This window comes from Hipposideros armiger, unplaced genomic scaffold (genome assembly GCF_001890085.2).
Source record: "Hipposideros armiger isolate ML-2016 unplaced genomic scaffold, ASM189008v1 scaffold_338, whole genome shotgun sequence".
Classification (NCBI taxonomy): domain Eukaryota; kingdom Metazoa; phylum Chordata; class Mammalia; order Chiroptera; family Hipposideridae; genus Hipposideros; species Hipposideros armiger.
This window is the reverse complement of record NW_017731688.1, coordinates 915,146-938,758: the sequence shown is the minus strand read 5'-3', so window position 1 is coordinate 938,758 and position 23,613 is coordinate 915,146. Positions and strand designations below refer to the sequence as shown.

General features: G+C 36.5%; 1 protein-coding gene and 1 pseudogene across 5 annotated transcripts in view; one reads left to right on the top strand and one right to left on the bottom strand.

Moving 5' to 3' along the window:
- Window positions 1-337: 337 nt before the first annotated feature.
- Window positions 338-2,546, bottom strand: LOC109392598 (40S ribosomal protein SA pseudogene; annotated as a pseudogene).
- The window catches only part of PDE1A (phosphodiesterase 1A), a 353,512-nt gene continuing 331,965 nt past the window's right edge, over window positions 2,067-23,613 (top strand). The window contains exons 1-2 of one of the 5 annotated variants that reach the window (XM_019661202.1): window positions 2,067-2,185; window positions 2,929-3,039. In XM_019661202.1, coding sequence (XP_019516747.1) covers window positions 2,939-3,039 — 101 coding nt within the window. In that variant the 5' untranslated portion in view covers window positions 2,067-2,185; window positions 2,929-2,938. Of the gene's footprint in view, window positions 2,186-2,460; window positions 2,532-2,589; window positions 2,755-2,928; window positions 3,040-23,613 lie in introns of those variants that run through there. The other 4 variants (XM_019661200.1, XM_019661201.1, XM_019661198.1 and 1 more) reach the window with 4 other exon arrangements.

Below are 23,613 nucleotides of genomic sequence, written 5' to 3'. Positions count from 1 at the left end.
ATTCAGATGTTGGCTATCTCATTAAAGAAAAATCAGGTAAGAATTTATTAAGTGAATGTAGCTAGGATTATAAATGAAGGCACAATGAAGGTAAAATTGATACTTTGAGAGCAAAGACTGTTATTTTCTGACCACTCTGGTAAAAGCTCATAGGAATAAGGTTGTGATTGTAAAACTGTCTGCTAGCTAAAGACATTTAATCCAGATTAAGTTCAGGAAGTAGCTTGTTGGAGAAAGGAATACTGAAACTCCACTTGATTTAAGCCTCCCCCCTCCTTTTTTTTTTTCCTGTCATCCTTACTTCCATGTTCTCTTTAAGAGTTTGTGGAAGAACAGCTTAGGACCACTCAGTGGTGGTTCCTTCCCATTCAGTGGCCTGAGCAGCGGGGGCTGCAGACCAGTCCTCAGTGGCAGCTGAGCTCTCCATTTTCAGTAGGAAACTGCTGAATAGGCACAGATGGCACCTGTGCCTTCAGGCCAGTCTGTGAGCCTGGGTTGAGTAGCAGTAAATTCGGGAGCTGGAACAGTCCATTCACCTTGAAATTTCCCCTGGTCACAGCCATCTCAGCAGTGGCCTGCTCTTTCTTTTCAGCCTCTTCAGGATCTCTGTGGAAATAGAGATCAGGTGTGACCTCCCGCAGGTGCTCACTGGAGATGGTACCGCACATGCGCAGAGCTTCCCCCGCCAGCGTCCACCCCATCATGCAGTGAGTGAGCTCCCTTGTTATGGCGATGGCCATGCCACGTAGCACAGAGGAGAGCCTTTGTTACACCGAATGACAGCGGGCAGGTTAACAGACCACCTCTGGGAGAGGCTGGTGGTCAGACCGGGCTCAGTAAGGACCAGAGGTCGTGGTTAGAGGAGGTTCCAGGAGTGAAGTGGCAGCACTAGGAGAGGCTCCGGTGGCAGCAGCAAACTTCAGCACAGCTCGCTGGCCAGTATTCCCAGAGGATGTGATACTGACATCAGCTGGGCTTTCAGTGGCATGAGCTGCCAGCAGAAGATTCTCCCAGGTTCTCTTCCGATGTATGAGGTAATGCCATCACTTTTCCTTTTTTAGATGACTGTTTCACTGAGAGTCAAAATTGGTGCCACCGAAGAGGGTTTCTGCTGTAAAGAATTGAGGACATTCTGCTCTTTTATTTGCAGGATATCTAGGGCTTTGAACATTGTGCAAGTTTCCCTTTAAGTTGCAACAGGAACCCAGAACAACATGGTGTGGACCCCTCTCTGGGTAACACGGAAAAGCTAATCCCTTCTAATTTGTAAATCAGAAGACACTTTCTACAGAATTTTGCAAAGATGCTCTCTCTCTATATATGAATATATATATATTATGACTTTTACTATTAGCTAGGCATAGTGACTTTATACAGAAACATGACTCGCCAGTTAACTTATAGTGCCTATTTAAAAGATCTGGCTTTAAATCTGGGGAATGTGTCTGTTTCTCAGTTTCCTCAACTGTTAAATGGGACTATTACCTACTTCATGTACTTTTAGTAAGAATTAAAAAAGTAATGCTATTAATATTAGATACTGGGAACAGTGTCTGACACATAGTAAGCACTCAACAACTATTAGATATTGTTACTTATCTACTATCTATGAGTATCTCCACCTTAAACCTCAAGTTAACAGATACGTTTTCTTGCAGAGAGGAGTAAAACTACATCTGGGTTTCCAAACAAACAAGAAGAAATGTTGCTTTTAAATACATTTTTCGCAGCAGCTTGTAGACAGCAATAGCTGTTAGGGATCTCATACTCAAGGTCCGTGCTTGTTTTAAAGAAAGCTTGCCATGTGTTTGGAGCTTGGCAGATGACTCAGTTCTGATGCCGTTTATGTCTGCTTTCTCTCATTTTTCTTTTAAAATGCACAAGCAGCACAGCATCAATTTCTCTTCTTTTCCTCTCTCCCTCTCTCTTTCTTTCCCTCTGTCTGTCTCTCTCCCCCTTTCTCTCTCTCTTCCACTCTACACTCTCTCTCTCTCTCTCTCTCTCTCTCTCTCTCTCTCTCTCTCTCTCTCTCTTTTCTTCAACACGCATATACAAGCATATGCACTAGCTTCATTTTATTTATTTTTTAATCCCCAAAGGATTCACGGCGCAGGCTGTGTGCTACTGCTGTATTTTCTGCTGGTGAAATTGGCAGTTACCTACTGTGTGGAGTTGCTAGGAGAAGGTGAATAAGCATGATTACAGCATCATTGATGTGCATATTCTTTTAATAACAACCTGTGGAGCTCTGTCGTCTGTATAGCTCTATACGTTACTTTCTCATTGTTGTCATTAATATTTGTTGCATTTTTTGGTGAGAGCATGATATGTATTTTAACTATTGGTTTCAGATCAATTAAGACCAAAAAAAAAAACAAACCAAAAACAAAAACAAAAACAAAACAAACCTTGGCATTTAAAACAGACACTTTTTTGTTAGGGTGGTGCTGCTGATACTGGTTCCTGCCATCTGTTTTCTTATTACATCCTGCTCTCCTTTCATCGGTAGAGAGGAATTCAGCTTTTTTCTGGTGCGCTAAAGTCATTCACGTTTCTTTTGTGCATAATAGATCTCGTAAACTGTAGGAATTCTGATGCACTTCAGTGCACAGAGCAGTAGGGAGTGAGCTGCTTTGGGGGAGAGCTGGAGCGCTCAGTTGGTCAGTAGTACAGTAGCAGGCTCTCACGTGCAGATTGTTTCTGTGAGGTTAGAGGATCTGTTTATACTGCTGTCTGCTTGAGGGGGGTGAGATGGTGAGCAGTGGCTATGCCTGTCAAAGTCCCTAGCAATTCTGGCAGAGGCTGTCCTCAGCTTTGTAGATCTGCAGTGCGTTGATAGATAAGAGACACTACTGTGTAACAGATTTGTAGTGGACTGAGGAATGCTTGTTCTAGCTGCTGAAACTGACTGTAACTGTATTGCCCTAGGAGAATCATCATGGGTTCTACTGCTACAGAAATTGAAGAACTGGAAAACACCACTTTTAAGTTTCTTATAGGAGAACACACTGAAAAAATGTGGCAACGCCTGAAAGGAATGTGAGTAAGCTCTTTGCTTGGTTCTGTGTTTTTATTTCTCCCCCCAGAGTCTGACTATTAACATGTCTAATTGGTGGTACTATCTTACTTTGTGGGCGAGTGTTTTCTTTAGAAAGATTTTTCTTAAAAAATAAAACGTGTCAGCCTTAATATTTATAAATATGTATAGCACCTGTATGTTTTATGTAATGTAAGGCAACTTCCTGAGAAAAAGAATTCATTATTATAATACATGGCTTCTTTTATACTTCTGCATATATTGTTTAGATATGCAGGAAAGTAACAGGAAAGCTGTTTGCCAGGGTACTTGCAGAAATAAAACTTTCTTTAGGTAAATAGAGAAATTACTACTGGTACTTATTTCTCTATGATTAGATATTGACCAAATAGAGGATTAATATGATAAACAATTATACTCCATTGTGCTTATTCTTTATGTCATAATGTATGATATTCCTTTAAGAAAAAATGCATATGTGGTAAAATTACTATCAGCATACTAACTTATTAGAGAGTTTTGGCTTTAAATTAAACAATTCACTTCTTCAGAGAGTACAAAATAACGCATGAGATAAAATAGACCTTAGAAGGTGGGTTAAGAGATGTACTTATGTCAAGCGTAAAATGTAAGTAGCTGAGTCAAATTTTAATTGAAATTCTATTCACCTTGCTATTTAAACAACATTTAAGTTTTTATTTCTGTGTATGTTATTAATTCCTGTTTGGTGTTCCAGCACATTATGTTTATATGCTTTATTTTAATTATGTCATAATTTTAAAATAATTTAAAATGTGGATAAAAATGTGAATATGAATATGTACAGACAGTTGCTTAGCATATTTGTGTATTTCAAATGAAAATATATTTGCTTTTCTGTGATAAGATAAGGAATCCTATACCATGCAAAACAGAGATTTTTCTAGGATTCATATTTCTAATGCTGTGTTTTTATACTATTTTATAAAAATACATTTCAGTAAATTCAATATTGCAGTTTTGATATCTATGATTTTTTAAAAAGAAAAATTATGTGAAACTTGGTTTAGAGGTAAAAATGCCTTCTACTTTCCTCCATTTGAATGTATTTAATGATGTTTATATATTTAAATAGTGTTGTCTGTGTGTTTTGCTTACACATGAAGTAATACCTGGCATTACAGTGTGCTAGTATAATAGCACACTAGTAATGTAAACAACATTTAAGAGAGACTAACTTTTAAAAAGGAAGCCATCTTTTACATCATTTGAATGAATTAGAAAAACATGTTTCCAAGATTCAATGAAGATTTAGAAATTTCAGGTTTTTGGTGATGAGGTTCTCTAGGGAAACAAATAATCCTATAAAAGCAAAAACAACTTACATAATTAATTAGGATAGATGAAAATTAAACATTGGCAGTCATCAGATGATTTGTGTATTAGCCTAATGAGTGGATGAACATCTGTACCGGAAAAATTACATTTCATATCACAACCTGTTTTAGATTTTCTTCTCTTTAGCAGAACAGGACATTTTAATTTATTTGTTTTCTTTGTATTTGTTCTATTTTTCTGTAGTAACTTGAATGTATGAAGAATTATGGTAGTGAAATTATGCATATTTTTTTAAGAAATTTGAAAAATGACTGTATTTACCTAACATTTTAGGGCACAGTTATCTGACTTTCACTTATCAATTGATCTCAAAGATCAATCTGTCATTTTATTTCAGAAGATGGTGATAGATTGATTCTACAGTAGAATTTCATGACTTGATATTCAACATGGATGTAGGATATAATAATATATGTACCTACTAAGTAAATTTTTAATTGTATCTACATAGAGCTACTGAATGACCATTTAGGAGAAAAAGTGACTGATAAAGGTTTTTAAAAATTATTATTACTAAACTGATTGAAATGACTATTTTTCCATTCAAGAAAGAAGGAATTTGCATTTTGGTACTTTAACTTTTACTTTGACTTAAGACATTTCTAGTATTCTAGGATTAGAATTGTCAAAACAGGAAGCTCTAAATCTAAAATCTGCATGACTAATGACAACCAAATTGTATAATTATGGTCTTTTGTGTAGTCTGCAATTGAAGCAGTGATACGAGGGACTCCCTATTCCATTGCTGAAATTGTCTTGCCTACTTAAAATGTAATATTGACTCAAAAAATTTTTTAGCTTTTCACAATTGCTAGTGCTAGAATTTTATTTTTAAAGTATTGACAATTAAAATCTTGCTAGTTATGAAAGCTATGAAGTACTTTTGCAATATATATTTTTTTTAGTTTGGTAAAATAGACTCAATGAAGGCCTTTAAATATTTGTTTGGAAAGTGATTTTTTGATAGTTTACTGAATCTAACTTTACAAATACATTGATTTTTTTTAAACAGGATATTCTGTCTTGAATTGGGTTTACAACGTGTACATTTTTGAGGTTAGATAAAAATACAGACAAAAGTTAAAGTAAAAGAAGCTTTATTCAGGTATTCTGTAATTATGGAAAACACAAGCCACTATAGATAGATATTTACAGAAAATATTTTATAGGCATTATCATATAACATAACATTTTAGAACACTTTTTTGAGTCCATAGAAATGATTTTTAAATGTTGTAACACATGCAAAAGCATTGGTAAACTAAATTAAAATACTAATTCTTCTCTACTATGTTGTTGATTTCTTTCATTAAGCTCCTTTTAAATCTCCTTCAGATACGAGTAATATTTAATTGGGACACCATATTCAGTGATGCGCCAAGAAATCTCTTATTTCTTTGTGGGAAGAAAGGTGAAACAGTTTCCTCCTCTCATTTCTAGTATAGACTTGTATGCTGTATTCTATTAATTTTCTTTTTATAGTTACAGCTTTTTTCTTTAGTATTCTTCAATTCATCTTCTACCACTAATTTGTCACTCAGTATGATAATTTAGATTCAAACTATGACTCACCATCTATGATGGTGGAACTGTTACCAAATGACTATGCATCATGTTCTTCATAAACTACATTTTTAAAGAATCACATTGATAAGTTGTTTTAATAAGTTAACAATTGTTTAGGACCTGGAAAACACTTCCTATTTCTTCTGCCATGTCAACACTTGATGAAATTTCTGGTTCAGAAGTTTCCTGTGACTCTGGGCCTTACACCGCTTTCTACATACTAAGAAAGAAATTTCAGCATGAGTCTTTGCAAAGATTATTAAGTTTGTTGATTCCCATGAGGAAAATTGATGTGAAGATTTTATACTTGTCTTCACTTATGTGCAGTGTTTTAGAATTAATTTTAGAAATAATCCTGTTTCCTTTTGTGCCATGGCACTGTTGTTTTTTTCTTCTTTAAATGTAAAAAGAGCTCCACAACTATGGATTTTTTTAAACATCAAACTTATTCAAAACGTTGGTGCTGCTCTTTTCAATCGGCGCCACTGTTCTAAGAATTCAATCATTTCCAGAAAACTGATCAAGTAGAAATTCCAGTGAAAGCCACATGGCATTATAGCAAAAAGTAAATCAGAGTGTTATCTTACTCAGTGATTCAATGGAAGAGAGGAAAGTTTGAATTGCTAAAACAATAAACGGATGACAAAAATGTGAGATTCAGCCCTTTCATAGCACTTATTGCCAATTCCTTTAGTTTTTATAAATGTAAGGCTAGATAGACCTTGTGAGAATTTCACTTAGAAACTAACTTAATAACTGATAATCAATTTTGCATGTATAGAACTTACCTCTTATCCCTCCCAATTCAGACAGATGTCTAGATATGAAGATCTGGAGTTGTGTATGCAACAGTTGAAAGACTTAAGTTAAGCTTCTGTTTCTTCTTTGATTGGTGTTAAACATGATCTTCAGTAGTGGAAGAATAAAATGTTAAGAAGCATGAAGTTAAGGAGAAAGGAGGAATAGTATAATAATTTTATAACTACTTTCAAATGAGCTATTGTTATTGAAGAGGGCAGTGTGTGGTACTGTTTCAGATGAAGTAGCCCAGACCCTCATCACCAAGATGATGTAATAGAAATACATATTTGGAATAAGAATGGCAAAAAGGTAAAATGACAGGAGTTATTAGCACCATATTCCCAAACTGGAATCATACTTTAGGATGGAGCAGCGTTATAGATGAGAAGCACATCTGATCTTTTTTGCTCTTCTGCTTCAAACCTCCCTTCCAAGTTCAGCATCCTTCACGAGGCCTCCCTGGACCTGCTCAACATTTGGAGCCTCCTCTCACATCTCCCCCTCTGTGGCCCATGGTTGCCCAAAAGAAAGCTGCTTACCACCCATTTTTTCTCATTCTGTTCTCTTATCCTGAGGGAAACACTCTTTGCTCCTCTCACCCAGGGTTGTTCTTGCTTTCCACGATGCTTGGAGAGATGTGTGGGGATGGTTCTAGTTGTTGCAGTGTGTGAGAGTATTTCTGCATTCATCGTGCAACAGGGGCCAGGCATGTCTGATGTCCTCCAGAGCTGGGACATTCCTTTATCAGGAAAAAATGTCCCATTCAAAAGGCTCATAGGGATCCTGTTACAAAATGCATAAAAATCTCTTCTTAAACTTACTTGTAAAGGAAATCCTTCCTGACCCTCCATACTAGGTGAGTTTCCTATATTTGACTCTTATAGTAACCTGGACTTTCCTTTGCATAAAATAATCTTCCTTTCTACTGAACCGCAAACTACTGAGGGCAAGAGCCATGCTCATTGTGTTTGCTTTTGGGTCCCTAGCACCTTGCACAGTACCTGGCACATAGGAGAAAATGCAATAAATACCTTTTAATCAGCCCAAGAATGAATAAAATTCTAAATCTTATAATGGCTCTAACTACAAAATGAGAAAGTCTGTTGGATTACCAAAATAGGGCCTAAAGCCAGGTTGGAGGAGTGAAGGTAGAGTCACACCTAGAATAGGGATAGAGAAGATGGAAGAAAATACTGTTTGTTTATCATCTACTAGCTGTCAGAATTTTCCAGATATAACATACTTGTATTCTCATTTACTTTTCTAACAATTGCCAGAGGATGATATCCTAAATTGGTTAAATAGCTAGTATATGGTGGAATTTGTATTTTTAGACACAGATCTGCTTTCAAAACAAAAAAGCTGACATCCTCAGAATACTTACCTGGAAAGATCATCAGCAAAGGATCTATTAATAAATGCTTCTTAAAACTTAGTCCATGGGCCTGTTGTGGGCAGACTATTTGTGCTTCCCCACCCCTAGACACGTCTACTTCCCTGGAACCTGTGAAGATGTTACCTTACATGTCAAAGAGGAATTAAGGAAGAAGATGCAGTTAAATTTGCTAATTGGATGACCTTAAAATACAAAGATTAGCCTGGATTATTCAGGTGGGACCAGTGTAATCACAAGGGTTCTTAAAAGTAGAAGAGGGAGGCAGAAGAAGTCAGAGCGCTGTGAGGTGAGAAAGACTCAAGTTGTCTTTGCCAACATTGAAGATGGAGGAAACAGGCTAGGAGGCAAGGATTGCGGGCAAACTCTGGAAGCTTGAAAAAGCAAGAAAATAGATTCTCTCTGTAGAGCCTCAAAAAGAATGCAACCCTGCCAATATCTGATTTTAGCTCAGTGAAACTAGCATCAAAGTTTTGACCAACAGAACTGGAAATATTACATTTGTGTTGTTTCAGGCTGTTAAGTTTGTGGTAAATTTGTTGCAGTGGCAATAAGAAACTCATACATGCCTTTTGTAACAGAATAACAATGCTTAATCACCATGACCATTCCTATATTCCTATCCCTGCTCTCTCTCTCTCTCTCTCTCTCTCTCTCTCTCTCTCTCTCTCTCACACACACACACACACACACACACACACACACACACACACACACACAATGCCTGGAGCTGGGGCCAGCCTAGGTCATTCTATGGCAAATTGGAGTAGACATTTGTTATTCTCAGCCATTTAATAACCCGCTGTCTCACATCTAACCCTGCCTCATGTGCCCAGGCCACCGATTTTCCTACCGTTCTGATATTGAGAGTATACAATGGATTCATTTCAAATGTCAAAGAAGAATGTTATGCTATTTTTCTTAAAAATTGTTGATAAATCTCAATCTCTGTTCTTATATTGTTGAGTATGTGATGGTCTTGATGGATTAATCAGGCACATGAGTTTAAAAATACGGCCCTTTAGTGATAAAACCAATTTGAAGAAAATCACCTCACAAAATCTATTCTGGTGTATCAACATAATCATAATATAAATCTCAGTCCTTACATAACATTATGTTATAGTTTATAGAATAGATATAGTTGAGGTGAAATACCTTAGGGATTAAGAAATTGAACTCTTAGAATTAGTCATGTATTTTCTAATACCATCTGTCCTTTAGTTGAATGATCATGGGAAATCTAGTAACTTTTCTAAACTTTGCTTTCCTTATGTGTAAGATCCAATTATTTCATTTATCATTTATTTACTCATTCAACAAATACCCACTGATTGTGTGCTATGTGAAGCACTGTTTTTGGCACAAGAGATTACATTCTAGTAGAGGAAACAAACAACAAAAGGTGAATTATAAACAATAAGTTAATATGGAGTAAGAAGTGACCTGAAGAAAATGCACCAGGTGGTATGATCAAGAGTTACTTGGGGAAGGTATTTTGGTTTAGTCAGGAATGATTTATCTTCAAAGGTGACTTTTCAGCTGAGACAGACAAAAATTGATACCTACCTCTTAGGATCTTGGGGTAAAAAGGGGCTAATGCATGACAGCTCTAATCCAAGCTCAGGATTAAGTGAGGGGTAGATTTTTGGAGTCCAGTTAATAGAAATAAAAATGTAAGCCTTATTGATGACTAAACTTGTATTGGAGGATAAGATTTTGGTATGTAGCTAAATAAACCAGAATACCTCTGAATTGAGCTAACCCTTCAAAACTGCAGAACTTCCCAGCAGGGGATAAAAATCTCTCCTCCTAAATTTACCTCATGGCCCTTACCAGATGCAACTGCTTTCTACAAGCAGAAAATCCTTTCCCCACCCCATAAAAATATCAGCTTGCACTCCCAGGTATAATTCCTTCTCCACAACTCACCAATCAAATGTTGCTCCACCTCCTCTGGGAAAGAATGTGAAAAGTGGCAAAGAAAGTCCTCGAAGGCTTTTTTTCCTATGAAAGGTCCTTCTGCTTAGAAGGAAGCATTAGGATCTGGGAATCTGGATATCGCCCAAATCAAGATAGTAAAAATTAAATAATATAACGTATATAAGAAATGTAGCACTCTACCTGGAACACAGTAAGCTCTCAAAATATTGTAATTATTAATATTCCCATAATCTCATTCATCCTTGTGTATTTCAGCTTTGCTATTTAACAGCTACATGATCTCCAAGATGACTGTTTTTTTGGGTGTCTTAGTTTTGTCATCTATAAAATGGGAATGATATCATTATCCACCTCATAGGTGTTGAGAAGAGTGAGTTAATGCTTGTAAACTGCTTAGAACAGTGCCCAGAATTCAAGAAATTCTAGCAGTTATTATTATTACAATCAGATGCAAAGCAGAATTCTATTTTTTTTTCAAGTAATTTTCTTATCATAATCAGTGGAAAGAGTAGAGCTGTCAGGATGGGAAAAGAAGAGTTGCTCTTAACTCAGTGGAAGTGGTTTCACCAAGATCCCCAGGTTTCTTTTTTTACCAGAACACAGGATTTACATTTCCTTGGGGCAAGAGGGAGATTTGGTAAGAAGAAAAAGCTGAGAAAGAAAAGTGGGCTGGCCTTGAGAGCTTCACTGTTAGAAGAATTGCTTGGAAGGATTCAGCATCTTTATTTCAGCATCTTGTGGTGTGTTTAGCATAAAATTTAGGTCTCTATAATCATGTATGACCCAGGGCTAGTCATAGTTTCTGAATCACTCAGGCTTGAAAATCATTCATTAGGTCTTCCCTTATCCCAGTCTGTGTTTCATAAATGAAGTTGACTTCCAGGTAATTGCTGCCATGTCCCATAGTCCTTCCTTTTGCAGATTCATTTGAGAAAATACTAAATTACCATTATGTTATTAGATTGTGTCCTTTATTCTAACACGTCAATCATCTAATCAAATGTAAATATTTGAGCAATTCTGATTCCCATCCTAAGGGACTGTGCTATATAAGTCTTTTAAATATGAAAGGAACTGTTCATTAACATAATTAAACAGATGACAGTGTTAAAGACTCGTGAGAATCATAGTATGTTCCAAATATCTGGTCTGAGCAAGTATTAGGCATGAGTAACTATTTATTGTTGAGGAAAGACATAAAAATAATAATAGGTCAAGAGAAGCATATAAATGAAACATTATCACCCTTTTGGTTTTTCCTTTAAGCTACACTTTCCTGAAGTTGTTTAAAGAGATTATATTTTGTTTTATATTTTATAAAATGTTTAAAAACAAATATTTATTAAATTAGGCTCAGAAAATGCTCAAAGCAGATAATTTCTGGTAGGCAACATTTTTGTATTTATAGCTATTCAAATAAAATTTATGAGTCATAAAAAAATAATACAATCTCTAAGTATAATGTCTATAGCTCAAGAAAACAGAGGTCAGCCTCAAACCCTGCATAAGTATGGTGGGTCAAAGGATTCTTGGGATTTCATACATGAATCAGGTCCTTGATAACTTAGAAGAAAATCAAAATAGATTTATTGGAAAAAAACAACAGTATGTTGACTGGTCCACTTAAAACTGGACTTATACTGCACTTGGAACAACATAAGAAAAAAAACCAAACAACTTGGGCATCAATCACATTTTTGATTAGCTAAAATTATTTTAAATCACCTCGTAATTGAATCATAGTAGTAATCATACTTTATAGTAGTTTTTTTTTTGCTTTATAATTCCTAAACGATTTTTCCTTTGATTTGTATGGTTCAGCAAAACCATCCACAGTTTTTCTGGTGAGAAAGCCCGAGCCTCTGAGACAGTCAATGTCTTGACCAATGTTTTCCAATCAGTAAGGGGCAGGCCGGATTCCCAGGCCCATACCTATTCCATTGAACACAACACTCACTAGAAAACCTGACATTTCAGGAGTTCAAAATTGTGCTCTTGTTTTGATTATTCCATAATCCTGCCATCTGTTTGCCTAGTTCTGCATCTTCAAAGCTGAATACCAAGGGGAGTTATCACTTGGCATATGCTTCGGATGACAGAAACTCTCCAGTTTTATTTCTCTCCTTCTCTAGATGTGCACTACCATTACACCTTTTATTAATTCATTTAAACAATGATTAAGCTAGTATGTGTAAGAGAATTTGACTTTTTTTAAACCCTTTTGCTGCTTCAAAGCTTGGACCTTTACAAAATTATTTTAATTTATTTGGCCTTTGGCATCCCAAACAAAGAGAAAGAAAATACTGCACAGTGGAAACATCTGGGTGTCTCTCCCTGAAGATTTTTATTTATTAATAAGGATAAAGGCAGGAGTTCTGATGATTAAAAACTACGTATTTTATTCTTGCAATGCTGCCTCTTTTCTTCTTTTTATAAAGGATTTTAAGCATACAGTACAGTTCTCTTCTGAAGTGAAGTGAGCAGAGTGTTTTCTCCTTTTGTTTATTTTAGAAAAATAATCTAAATGGAGTTTATTGTGCTTTATTTCCCACAGAGAACACAAACTGCTTAAAGGGACACAGTATTTTCCTCATCCTTCCTTAGACTGCAGTTAGAGATGGTAATTAGATGGGTTAAGGAGCTTCTTTCAAACTTTTAGGACTCTCAAAATCTCTAGTACCTCCCACTGGTTCCAGTATATAAAAGTGTCTTCATAGGTGTGACCCTCTTGATATTTCAACCTCCAGCAATCTCTGCTTTAATATTTTAGGTTTTCCAAAGAGCAGTCTGTTTTCCAGAATTTTTTCCATGCTGTTGCGTACTATTGCAGTATGTCTCAATTTGTTCATGTCTTCCTGTTTCCACTCTTGGATAACCCCTCCCATACTAACTCTGAGCTTGGCCTTGAGACTTATTTTGGCCAATGGGATCTCAGCGAATGTGATGCATGCAAAAGCTTGGAAAAGGCTTGTGCATTCGAGTTTACTCTCTCTTGCTGCTCTTGAAAGCCCATTACCACCCAGAGCATCAACCACCACACATGTGAGTGAGATCATCCTAGGCTAGCTAACGTCCCCAAAATTAGGAGGAAGTAATAAACATTTACTGTTTTTGGCTACTAAATTTTGAGGTGGATTGTTGCACACAAAAAGCCAACTGATATACACCCAAAATCAAGCTCTTAGCCTTTAAATTTTTCATATAATTTTTCTCTGGCTTCCACAGTTTTTCCTACTATCATTCTGCTTCTTTCCCTCTCATCATCTCCAATCATTTATCTCTTTGACCCAATCAAAATTTAGTTTATATTTCAGAGATAAAAATTGAGGTTCTTCTTTTCAGAAAGTCAGTCCAATAAAATTCTCCTCCACATTATTTCCACCTTCAACAATATTAATGGCACGTACCCACTTAAAATATTTCTTCCAATACATACTCCCTCGGTGGCCTGTGTATAGAAGTTGTGTTGCTCTGTTTCTCACCAAACAGAAGGGAAACATAGAATAAGGCAGAGAAACTGCATAGTTGCATAAGAGAAGATGGTTCATATCCTGTTACCCTGGCAACAGGCACTGGGAAGGCCAGGGCTCCCTACACATCCTGTTGCCCTGACAACAGGTCATGCAGGGCATGGGAAGGCCCGGTTCTCACTCATTTAGGTCTCTTCTTTAAAACCACAAAGAAAAAGAAAAAAGTGATTGTGCATCTAGTTCCTCCCCACCTACACATTTCTTCTATTTCTGAATCACTTTAGTATAAGACTGTCTTTCCAGGGTTAGGAGAGTGTAACGAAAAGAGTGACCTCAATTTTTACACTCATAAACACTGAAACATTGGCTAATTTTTGTTTGGGTCAAAGAAGTAAATGATAGGGGAAAAAAAAAGAGAGGGAAGGAATCAAAGTAGTGGGGAGAGTAAATTGTGGAAATCAGGTAAGTAGCATATGAAGAATGTATCAGCCAAGAACTGACTCTGGGTATGTGTCACTTAGCTGCGTTGGTTAGGCTTAGCTAATTTTTAGGGAGTTCATCTGAGAAAGTTACATCTGTTAACTGGTTGCTTATTTAGTTACTTTTATTTTGTGAGCAGATAATGCATAAGCAAACATCACAACCTGATATTATGTTATAATTTTTTTTATCAACTTAATTTTCAATTTTGTACAATTTTTCTTTTATTTCATCTTTTCTTACCATATAGAGTTGATTAGAAAGCAGTCTGATCAATTCTTTTATCTTTTTTTCTTCCCTCTGTGTTCCATAAGCAATTGTTCTGATTATATAAAAGAAATATCCTTTCCAAGTGTTTTTGGAGCTGTATGTTGCTTTGTCTTCTTAATTTATGGTTTGTATAAAACGTTGTCTATTCAAAACTGACAAATACCATTAGTTTTGCTCTTACTAATCTTTGCCAATGTTTTTGTGAATTAAATCTTAGTTGATTCCACTGGTTTTAAAGGTAGAGCAACAGCTTTAAATTCTGTAAACCAGAAGTATTTAACTTTTGTAAACTGCAAGTCTTACTGTTGAAGAGGAAAGCATCTTTCAAAAAAACAGGAAAAGGGATTTATGGAGAAACAATTTTGAATTAAAATTGTGTATAGGCTGGTAAAGAGGAAGTATCTTTGGGACCCTAACCATGTCAAAGTAGAATTTCTGAAAGACAGGTGGGAAAGATGGAGCCTAATCAGAACATCACTAGAGTCAGAGAAAAAACACTCATGATTATCTGAGATGAGATGAGGTGACTCTTCTAGGGACTCTAATTACATGTCATGTATTTATTGTTATTGTCCATTTAATTGTTCTGCCTTCTTGGTAATCCTTCTTCCTCCTTTTGAGGTAACAAGAGGGAAGAGATAGTATCCACTGGCTTATTAATATATCCTCATTGCCTAGCACAGTACATTGCCTGAAGTAAGAACTTAAAAATATTTCACTATAACAAAAACCAGTTACAAAGCAAAAAACCAGTACTCCGGCAACATGAAACCACTTTACATTTGACTGGTATACCTAGTAAGGCTAGTTGTTCAGCAGCAACATTAATTCAGGCTGAAAGGTCCAAAAAGTTTTATGGAGGATATTTAATCTGTTTCTGGAGAAAGGAAGAGAATAAGGTATCAGAACTTGACCAGCGGAGATAGTTGGGGATGTGACTATATCACAGACAAAAACAAAACCAAAATTAAACAACACAACAAAAAACAAAACAAAGACAAACTTTGTAATATGGAACTTAGAATCTCAGAAGATTGTTGTGAGGGATAAAAATAATGCAATCAAAGTGTGCAGGGCCTGTGTCTGGCACAAAATGAGCATCCACAAATGGTAGCTGCGATGGCAAATTACTTTTGTGGCGCAACCGAGTGTAAGACAGTGTGTTTGTGTTTGCCCGTTCCTCTGCCACATATGAGATTAAGATAAAAGTTGACCCCAGATAACTATATGCTGGGGATGAGGCAGAGGTGATGTAAACATTGACAAATTGACTCAACTTCCTACTCCAAGATTCTAATTTCTGAAGTTCTATACCACTCATATCCTAGGAAAACTCAAATTTCTGTTTCATTATGTAGTTGAATAGTTAAAATTATGTTAAGAATATCTTTCAGTGATTAGAAAATGTTCTGGCCTTGTGTGCCTTGTAGCTGGGGAATTCTTGGTGAGTGTAGACAGCTGTGTATCCTGTGAGTTAATTGCCTGAAGTTCCCAAACTGTAATGAGTCAGACAGAAGGAGATAAGCTGACCGAACTTGGAGGCTATCGAACTAAATACTTTACATTAGCTTCCAGGCTACAGTTACTTGTCCACTACTAAGCTGAAGACTAATGAATCCTTTCTTTGTGTAGATCTTCAGAGAGAAAATTACAAAGCAAGGTAGAGTTGAAATTTCTCAATGTGATTGAGCAATTTTAAGTTTTTGAGTTTTATTTTTACCAGACATTCAAGTCCAAGGTGTGTGATGAATGTTGAATTAAAGTCATAATTTTCAAACTGTCATTTTGCATTTTTGTTCTCTGATTTCATCCTGTCATGTGAATCATATTTCAGTTAGGAAGAAATATTTGTAAAATGTGTATCAAAAGATGCCTCTCATGAAGAGATAAACCATCTATCCGTAATGGATTCATGGATTAAGGAGAGATCACATATGCTTAATGATTGAGAATGTTCCAAAAAAAAAATTCACAATCAATATATTAGTATTCAGTTTAAAGGATTAAAATATTCCTGGCATTAGTCTCCAAATGCCTTAACTATATATACTTTCCCTCTATATAAGGCAAACAAATAAATATGCAATGCAATTTTCCTAAAAACTAACAGGATAGAGTGACAGAGTGCCTGGGAGATTCAAAAGTGGCTCTTTTAGAAGAGTAGTCAGGGAAGGGCTTTCTGTGACAGTAACTTGTGGAGAGGGACCTAAATGAAGTGAGGAATGAGCTACACCAAGGCTTGAAGTGCAGAGGGAAGCAAGAACACAACCCCTGAGGCCTGGGTAAATGTAGCATGTTTGAGGAAAAACAAGACCAGGAGGACTGGAGCACGGTGGGTGAGAGAAAGCGTAGAATTGAGTGTGGAGAGAAAGGCAGAAGTCAGATCATCTAAGACCCAGCCGGCCATGGTAAGAAATTAGAATTTTATCCCCAGCCTGGTGGGAAGCCTTTGGGGCTTTGGAGCAGCCAAGCGGGGAATCTGACTTATGTTTTAAGAAGATATCTCTGAACTGCAGGGTGGGAGAAGTGAGATAGTGGTCAAAGGATACAAACTTCCAGTTATAAGATTAACAAGTTTGGGGATCTAATGTACAGCATGGTAATTATAACTAACGATGCTCTATCATATACTTGGTTACTAAGAGAGTAGACCTCAAATGCTCTCACCACAAAAAAGAAATGGCAGCTCGGTGACAGGATGGACGTGGAAGCTAATACCATGGTGATAATCCTTTTGCAATTTATAACTGTATCAAATGAATTTAAGATAAAATAAAGACTTCTTTGGTCATTTTGTGAAAGCTAGTACTGAGGAGGGAGGAAGCAGGAAGGACAGGATTGGAAATAGGAGGATGTGTGAGGAAGCCATGGCAGCTGTCCAGGTGAAGATTTGATAGCTTTGGCAGCACTGGTACTTACAGAGATGATACGTGTTCAGACTTAGGACATATTGAAAACGAGAGCTGATACAGCTCACTGATGAGTTGGATGTGGGAGTATCAGGATTGAAAAGAACGAGTCATAATGCCTTGTTTTCCTGTGTGTGTGTGTGTGTGTGTGTGTGTGTGTGTGTGTGTGTGCATGTGTGTGTTTCTGAACAACTGGGTATATGGTCTTTTATCTGAAACCACTGGGCCCAAATGTGACCTGAATTCATTGAATTCATAACTTTTCAGATTTTATAAAAACAATAAGGTTTATTGCAATACTAAATATTTGCAGTGGGATTTGAGGTAATCCCCATGAATATTTCTGTAACAAACATGTGAATATTCACTTAAGTAAAGACAATAAGTGACCACGTATTAATTCAGGACAGATTTTGCTGCTAAATAAAAATGTCTAGTTTTTAGAGTTATTAGGGTTTTCATAGTTGTGGATAATTATTAATCTGTACCATTTCTGGAAATGGGAAACATGGTAGTGAAAATAAAAATCTCTTTTGAATCCATGAATTTTGAGTTGCCTATTAGACATGAAAGCGGCCTTAGAAATAAACAGAGAGCTGGACTGATGAAAGGTCATAACTGAAGGTATAAACTTGGCAGTTTATATATAAATATATTTAAAATCCTGGGACTAGATGAGATGGTCTAGAACAGCGGTTCTCAACCTTCCTAATGCCGCGACCCCTTAATACAGTTCCTCATGTTGTGGTGACCCCCAACCATAAAAATGATTTTCGTTGCTACTCTATAACTGTAATTTTGCCACTGTTATGAATTGTAACATAAATATCTTTTTGTTTTCTGATGGTCTTAGGCGACCCCGGTGAAAGGGTCATTCAACCCCCAAAGGGGTCACGACCCACAGGTTGAGAACCGCTGGTCTAGAAAGTTAAAGTTGGTGTAAATCAGAAGGGAAACAAGGGCTGAGCCCTCAGGCACTCCAGCATTTCAAGGTTGGGAGGAGGAGAAGACAGGAGTCCGAGGAAAGGGAAGTGAGCCATGGCCTCAGAAGCCAAGGGAAGTCTGCTTTTCAAGAATGTCAAAGTCAAGTGTCAAATGTCGCTGAGAGGCCATGTAACATGGATTGTGCATTGACCATTGGTCCTTGTATTGTGGAGGTCCTTGGCTGTCTTGGGAAGACACTCTCAATGAAGTGGTGGGACAAAAGTCCTATAGGAGTGGGTAGGAGAAAGGACTGGACGTAAAGAAATGGTGGCAATGTGTACAGCTAACACTTTGAAGAATTTTCTATAAGGGAGATCATAGAGACAGTGTGATAGCTATAGGAGTGTTTGAGAGTAAAGGAGTTTGTTAAATGTGGGAGAAATTATTAGAGAATTCTGATGGGAATGATTCTGTAGGGAGTGAAAAGTCAAAGGTGGTAGGAGAGAGAGAGAGAGAGAGAGAGAGAGAGAGAGAGAGAGAGAGAGAGAGAGAGATCGAGAGAGAGATCTAGCCCCTTGAGTAGGTGAGAGATAAGGACTGCTCAAGAGCAGAGATTGGATCTGGGAGTAGGGGTGGCTCATCCATGGTAACAGGAAGGAAGCAGAATGTTTGGGAATATTTGCAAGTCGGTAGGTGAAAACTTGATGATGGTCCCTTCTGGTTACTTTTATTTTCTCAGTGATATAAAATAAGAGGCTATTTGTGAAGAGTGAGGAGGGGAGAGAGAGAGTGGAGATTTGAGGAGAAGGTGTGAGACACTCATCTCAGAGAGGAGTGTGACTAAGGAAATGCGGTGTGATTGGTGGGCAGTGCTGAGCATCCACTTGTGATCACATATTTAAAGTGAGATCAGTCTGCATCCCTGTGTGTTCCCCCCCTCCCCAGACTACTTTCAGTTCAGCTGCTTCTGGGGAGGCTCAGAGCAGATGCAGAACTGTGTGTACAGGGTTCATATTTTGCCAGAAGGCATAAGTGTGATGGATGAAGAAGGGGTAAATGGGGTTGAGGGGCTTTTGAAGGTTTAAGGTAAGGGGAGAGATGAGAATATGGGGTTAATCCTGGACAATGAACAAGTCGGTAAGGTCTGCAGATTGGAGATAGAAAGGGGTATGATACAGTTCTGGAATGCAGTGCTAAGATCAGTGACCTTTTGTTCTCAAAGACACAAAATTATCAAACAAACACATATGTGTAGACAAGCTTATACAAGAAAAACAATCTGTGAAATCAATATATGGTAGGTAATTTTATTCTCTTCCCCTTTATAGAAGCTCCCTGTAAGCCTCTTTGCATTTCATTACTAGGCTTTCTCTTCAAAACAGAAGAGGCTGTTAAGAGTGTGGCCATTCCTGCAAGGAAAACAAAGCTGGCAGATCTAATTTTAGGATGTTTTTCCTTGACAACAGCTTTTCAAGTGTTGCCTATACAACAATACAAATTGTCTCCAGAAATGTGCTTGTTTAAAGAAATTTAATTCCCTTCTGCATTCGAACCTTTCACAGTATTATGAGAACACACAGTAGGGCCTTTTCCCTTACCTTTCTTCAGTGACTGAAGTCTTACTGCCAAATGTTGATGGCAAATTGTGAAGTATGCATCAATAGCAACAGGCTCAGCACGCAGTAAAGGCCTGCTGTAAAATGTGGTTTTAATCACACGGACATGGACATTGTTTCACTATATAAGGGTTGTTCTTCCTCTTGCATTCATGGTAGCTTTAATTGATCTAAATAATTCGGACTTTAAGTTCCCTCTTGAGAGCCAAACCAATTTGTAAGTCTACACGTGCCAAACAAGCAATTAGCTGCCCCTTTCTTTGATGATTTTAATATCAAGAGTGGAGTGGCGTTTGCCTTGGTTGAAATTTTATAATGAAACAGTCCCACACAGGGAGACAACTGCACAGTTACATTAAATAATGTTATTTAATTATGCATATTGGTATAGTTGCAACTGCCATTCAGTAACTATATGTAATATTGTGCTGATCAGGCATAGAGAGCAGTAAGTCAACTTCAATCTAAAGGTCACGTTTACATCTATTCTTTCCAGGAAATTGAATCTTCAGCTTTCTTGCAATAAACTAATTTGGGGATAATTCTTTATGAGTTATGTGGATATTTACAAATTACTCTTCTAAATGTTTGCTGAATTTCCTATTTGGCATTGCAGGGTTGGTCTTACTTGAAATTTGGTACCAGGTTGCTTACCCCAAAATAATACTTGAAATTCTTGGGTCCTTGGTGGGATGTTATAATACATAATGCTGTGCATTTTATGGTTGGTAAATTGAACTTCCTTCTCAGTCCCCAGCAATCTTCTCTCCCATTTTCCTCCTTTTGAGAATTGACCTGAACATGATCTGAGATTGCGTGACTCCTGTTTATTCTGCCATCTACACTGCTCTTGAATGTCTGCAACTGCCAGTCATACCCTTCGCCTGGGTCTTTAAAGAAATATAAATTTGGCTTCCTTGGTACTGATCCTGCATGTTGTATTACACGTTTACTTTCAAAAATTAATTCTAATTTTTATTAAAGTAGCAAAACAGTACCATTAGACAATGAAAACAGGAGTTTTCTTCCTCACCCCTTGGCACTACCCGGGTCTGCTTCCTGATATACCAACTTTCACCTTTGAATTATTTCTTCCTGTAAATTATCCATATTTTAAAATAATAATTTTTATGTAGTTGTTTCTTGATTTATCTATTTTAAGCATAGCTACTGACTTCATAAAGTAGTAGGTGAAAAGATAGCGCTCTTAGACCAAACTCTAACTATGCCCCTTTTGACTTACTCTCCCTTTCTTCTCCCCAGGTGGTTTTGTTACCATTCCAGTGAATCAATATCTGGTGTTTACAGTATCATGCCTGAATTGTCTTTCCTTCTGAGCCAAGAAATGAACTATAAGTGTGTTTCCTATGGAGTACAGCCCCCTTGTTTTTCCTGAAATTAGTAAATATCTCATTTTAATTGTTAGTTTGTTGGCATTGATTACTGTATACCTATGACTAATTCTTTCCAAATTCACAGAAAGAATTGTAAAACTCCCTTTAACATATTTCCTACATTTCCAACCATATCATGCTCATTTTCTCTCCCACTCTTTTCGCTGGAGAAATTTTCTTCAACCCTTTGGCTTCCTTGGTAATAACCCTATACGTTATATTACACTTTTACTTTCAAAAAATAATTCTAACTTTATTAAAGTAATAAAATAGTACCATAAGACAGTACTGGTACTATAATAGTACCATAATAGTACTCTAAGCCTGAGGCACAGCTATCCTTTGGAACTACCCTTTACCTTCATTCTGGGCAATTCCTTCACCACTCTCGTGAGTTGTGTCTCATTATTTCTTGGTTTACTCTTACTTATGGGGTGAACTTGTCTAATCAAGATCTTCTTGAAATAGTGCACTTGAGAAATCCATTCTCTTAAAGTACATTCATATGTGAAATAATATTTCTTCTATTTTTATATATGTGGATTGGCTCTGACATAATAAGTTAATGTATTTTTTTCTCAGAATTTTGTAAGTATTGCTCTATTGTATTTTAACTTTTAGTATCACTACCAAGAAGTTTGATGACATTTAGCCCTGATCTTTTCATGTGATGTTCTCTCCAATCCCCATGAGCCAGGAGTTTCTTATTCCTTTTTCTTTGGAAATTTTATGACAATAATATTGTAGTGAGAATTTTGTACTGGGAAGTTTGCTTGGTTCTTTAAATCTGGAAATGTACACCCTTCAGGTTTGGGAAAATTTCTCCATTTTTTTAATTTGATAATTTTCTTCCTTCCATTTTCTTCATTCTTTCTGGGATTTTTATGTTGCTTTTTCTGGATTAAGCCCAAATTCTCTTACATTTCCTCCCCGTCTCCCTCTCCCCTCAAAAATTTTAACTTCTATCTTTCAACCTCTTCAATACTTCCCAAGAGCTGACCTCATTCTTATTTTACTGGATTCTTATTTGTAGCATTCCATTAATTTTAATGTATACAATGCATATAATAACACTTGGAAATGTAGATTTTAACTTTCAAAATTCTCCAAATAGGATGAGTCAATTTAAAACATCTATTACAACAATATAGCTGGTTTGTGACAGAGTTACAACAGGATTCTAGTTTTTGTGACTTCCAGCATCTTTTTTTCTACAGCTCCCATCCACTTATAAAAATATAAAATAATAGAAAAAAATAATATAAATATTCAAAATAGTAGAATATAAAAATCACATGAAAATTTTTTGTCCAAATGGAATGATTATTTAAAATATTGTACAATAGTACAATAGTGGTATAATTGACATGTTTTTATTTCACTATAGAATCCAAATGGCTTTGTAAGGCCATTACTACAAAATTGACAGTGCTAATGCTTTTAGATAGGTGATAAAAGGTTACCTTAGCTTAGGAAATAGCCCAGTAAAGACCATTCAACTTCCTTCTACTGACTCTTTGACAACAGTAAATGATTTTGTTTGTTCCTCTGGATCCCATTTCAATTGCTTTTTTTTTAAAATGTACATTTCTCAAAGATTTAACAAAATCACCAAATTAAGGGGCATTATTATTCTCTGATTGCATAACTGCTGAAGTGCTATTATCTGGAATTTGTTCAAATGCTGGTATAAAATGCATTTCAAAAGATAGCCCCCAAAGTCCTCTTGCTGATTGAGCTTGTGTAAGTTAAGGTGGGATTTTTATGTATGGCAAAGAATATTTTGGCTAATTGTTAAGGTTGTATTCTGTTTGAATTCCTGGTGGTAGTGTTTTCTTGTTTTGCTGTCTTGTAGATGCTGCAGTGATTAAGATGAGGTTAGCCGAGAGTAGATGTTCTATACAATAAAGAAAGTGTGGTTGAAAAGCTAGCTGGTCCCTGCCTACTTGTCACCACCATAACCAAACACGTGGGCATTGCACTGCCTGACATTCATTCTAGGCCTGGAAATTGTTTGTGTAATTTCCCACACAATTAAGTTTCTGAGTAACAAAGGCAGCATTAATGACTTTTTGGCATGTGGATATCTCTTGTCACAGAATCTCTTGGGGAATCAGACTTTGTTTAAAAACATGTTTCACTGGATCAAAAGTAAGACTCATTTAACATTGTTTTTAAATGTATCGATAAATAACAGTTTGTGGTTTACCAAAGCACCTGACAGGAAAATTGATTCTCCCCTAAGTGGATCTGATTCACAAGGTGAATATTTTCCTCTTGATCCATGGTCGATTTTAAGATCATATAGGTAAAGTTTCTAATTTATGTGATGGTTTTATAACCCTAAACCATTTACATCAATAAGTCAGACAGCTAAACTCAGAATTCCAGGAAGTTTAATAGAATCTTGCTATTAGAAATTTTATGTGTTT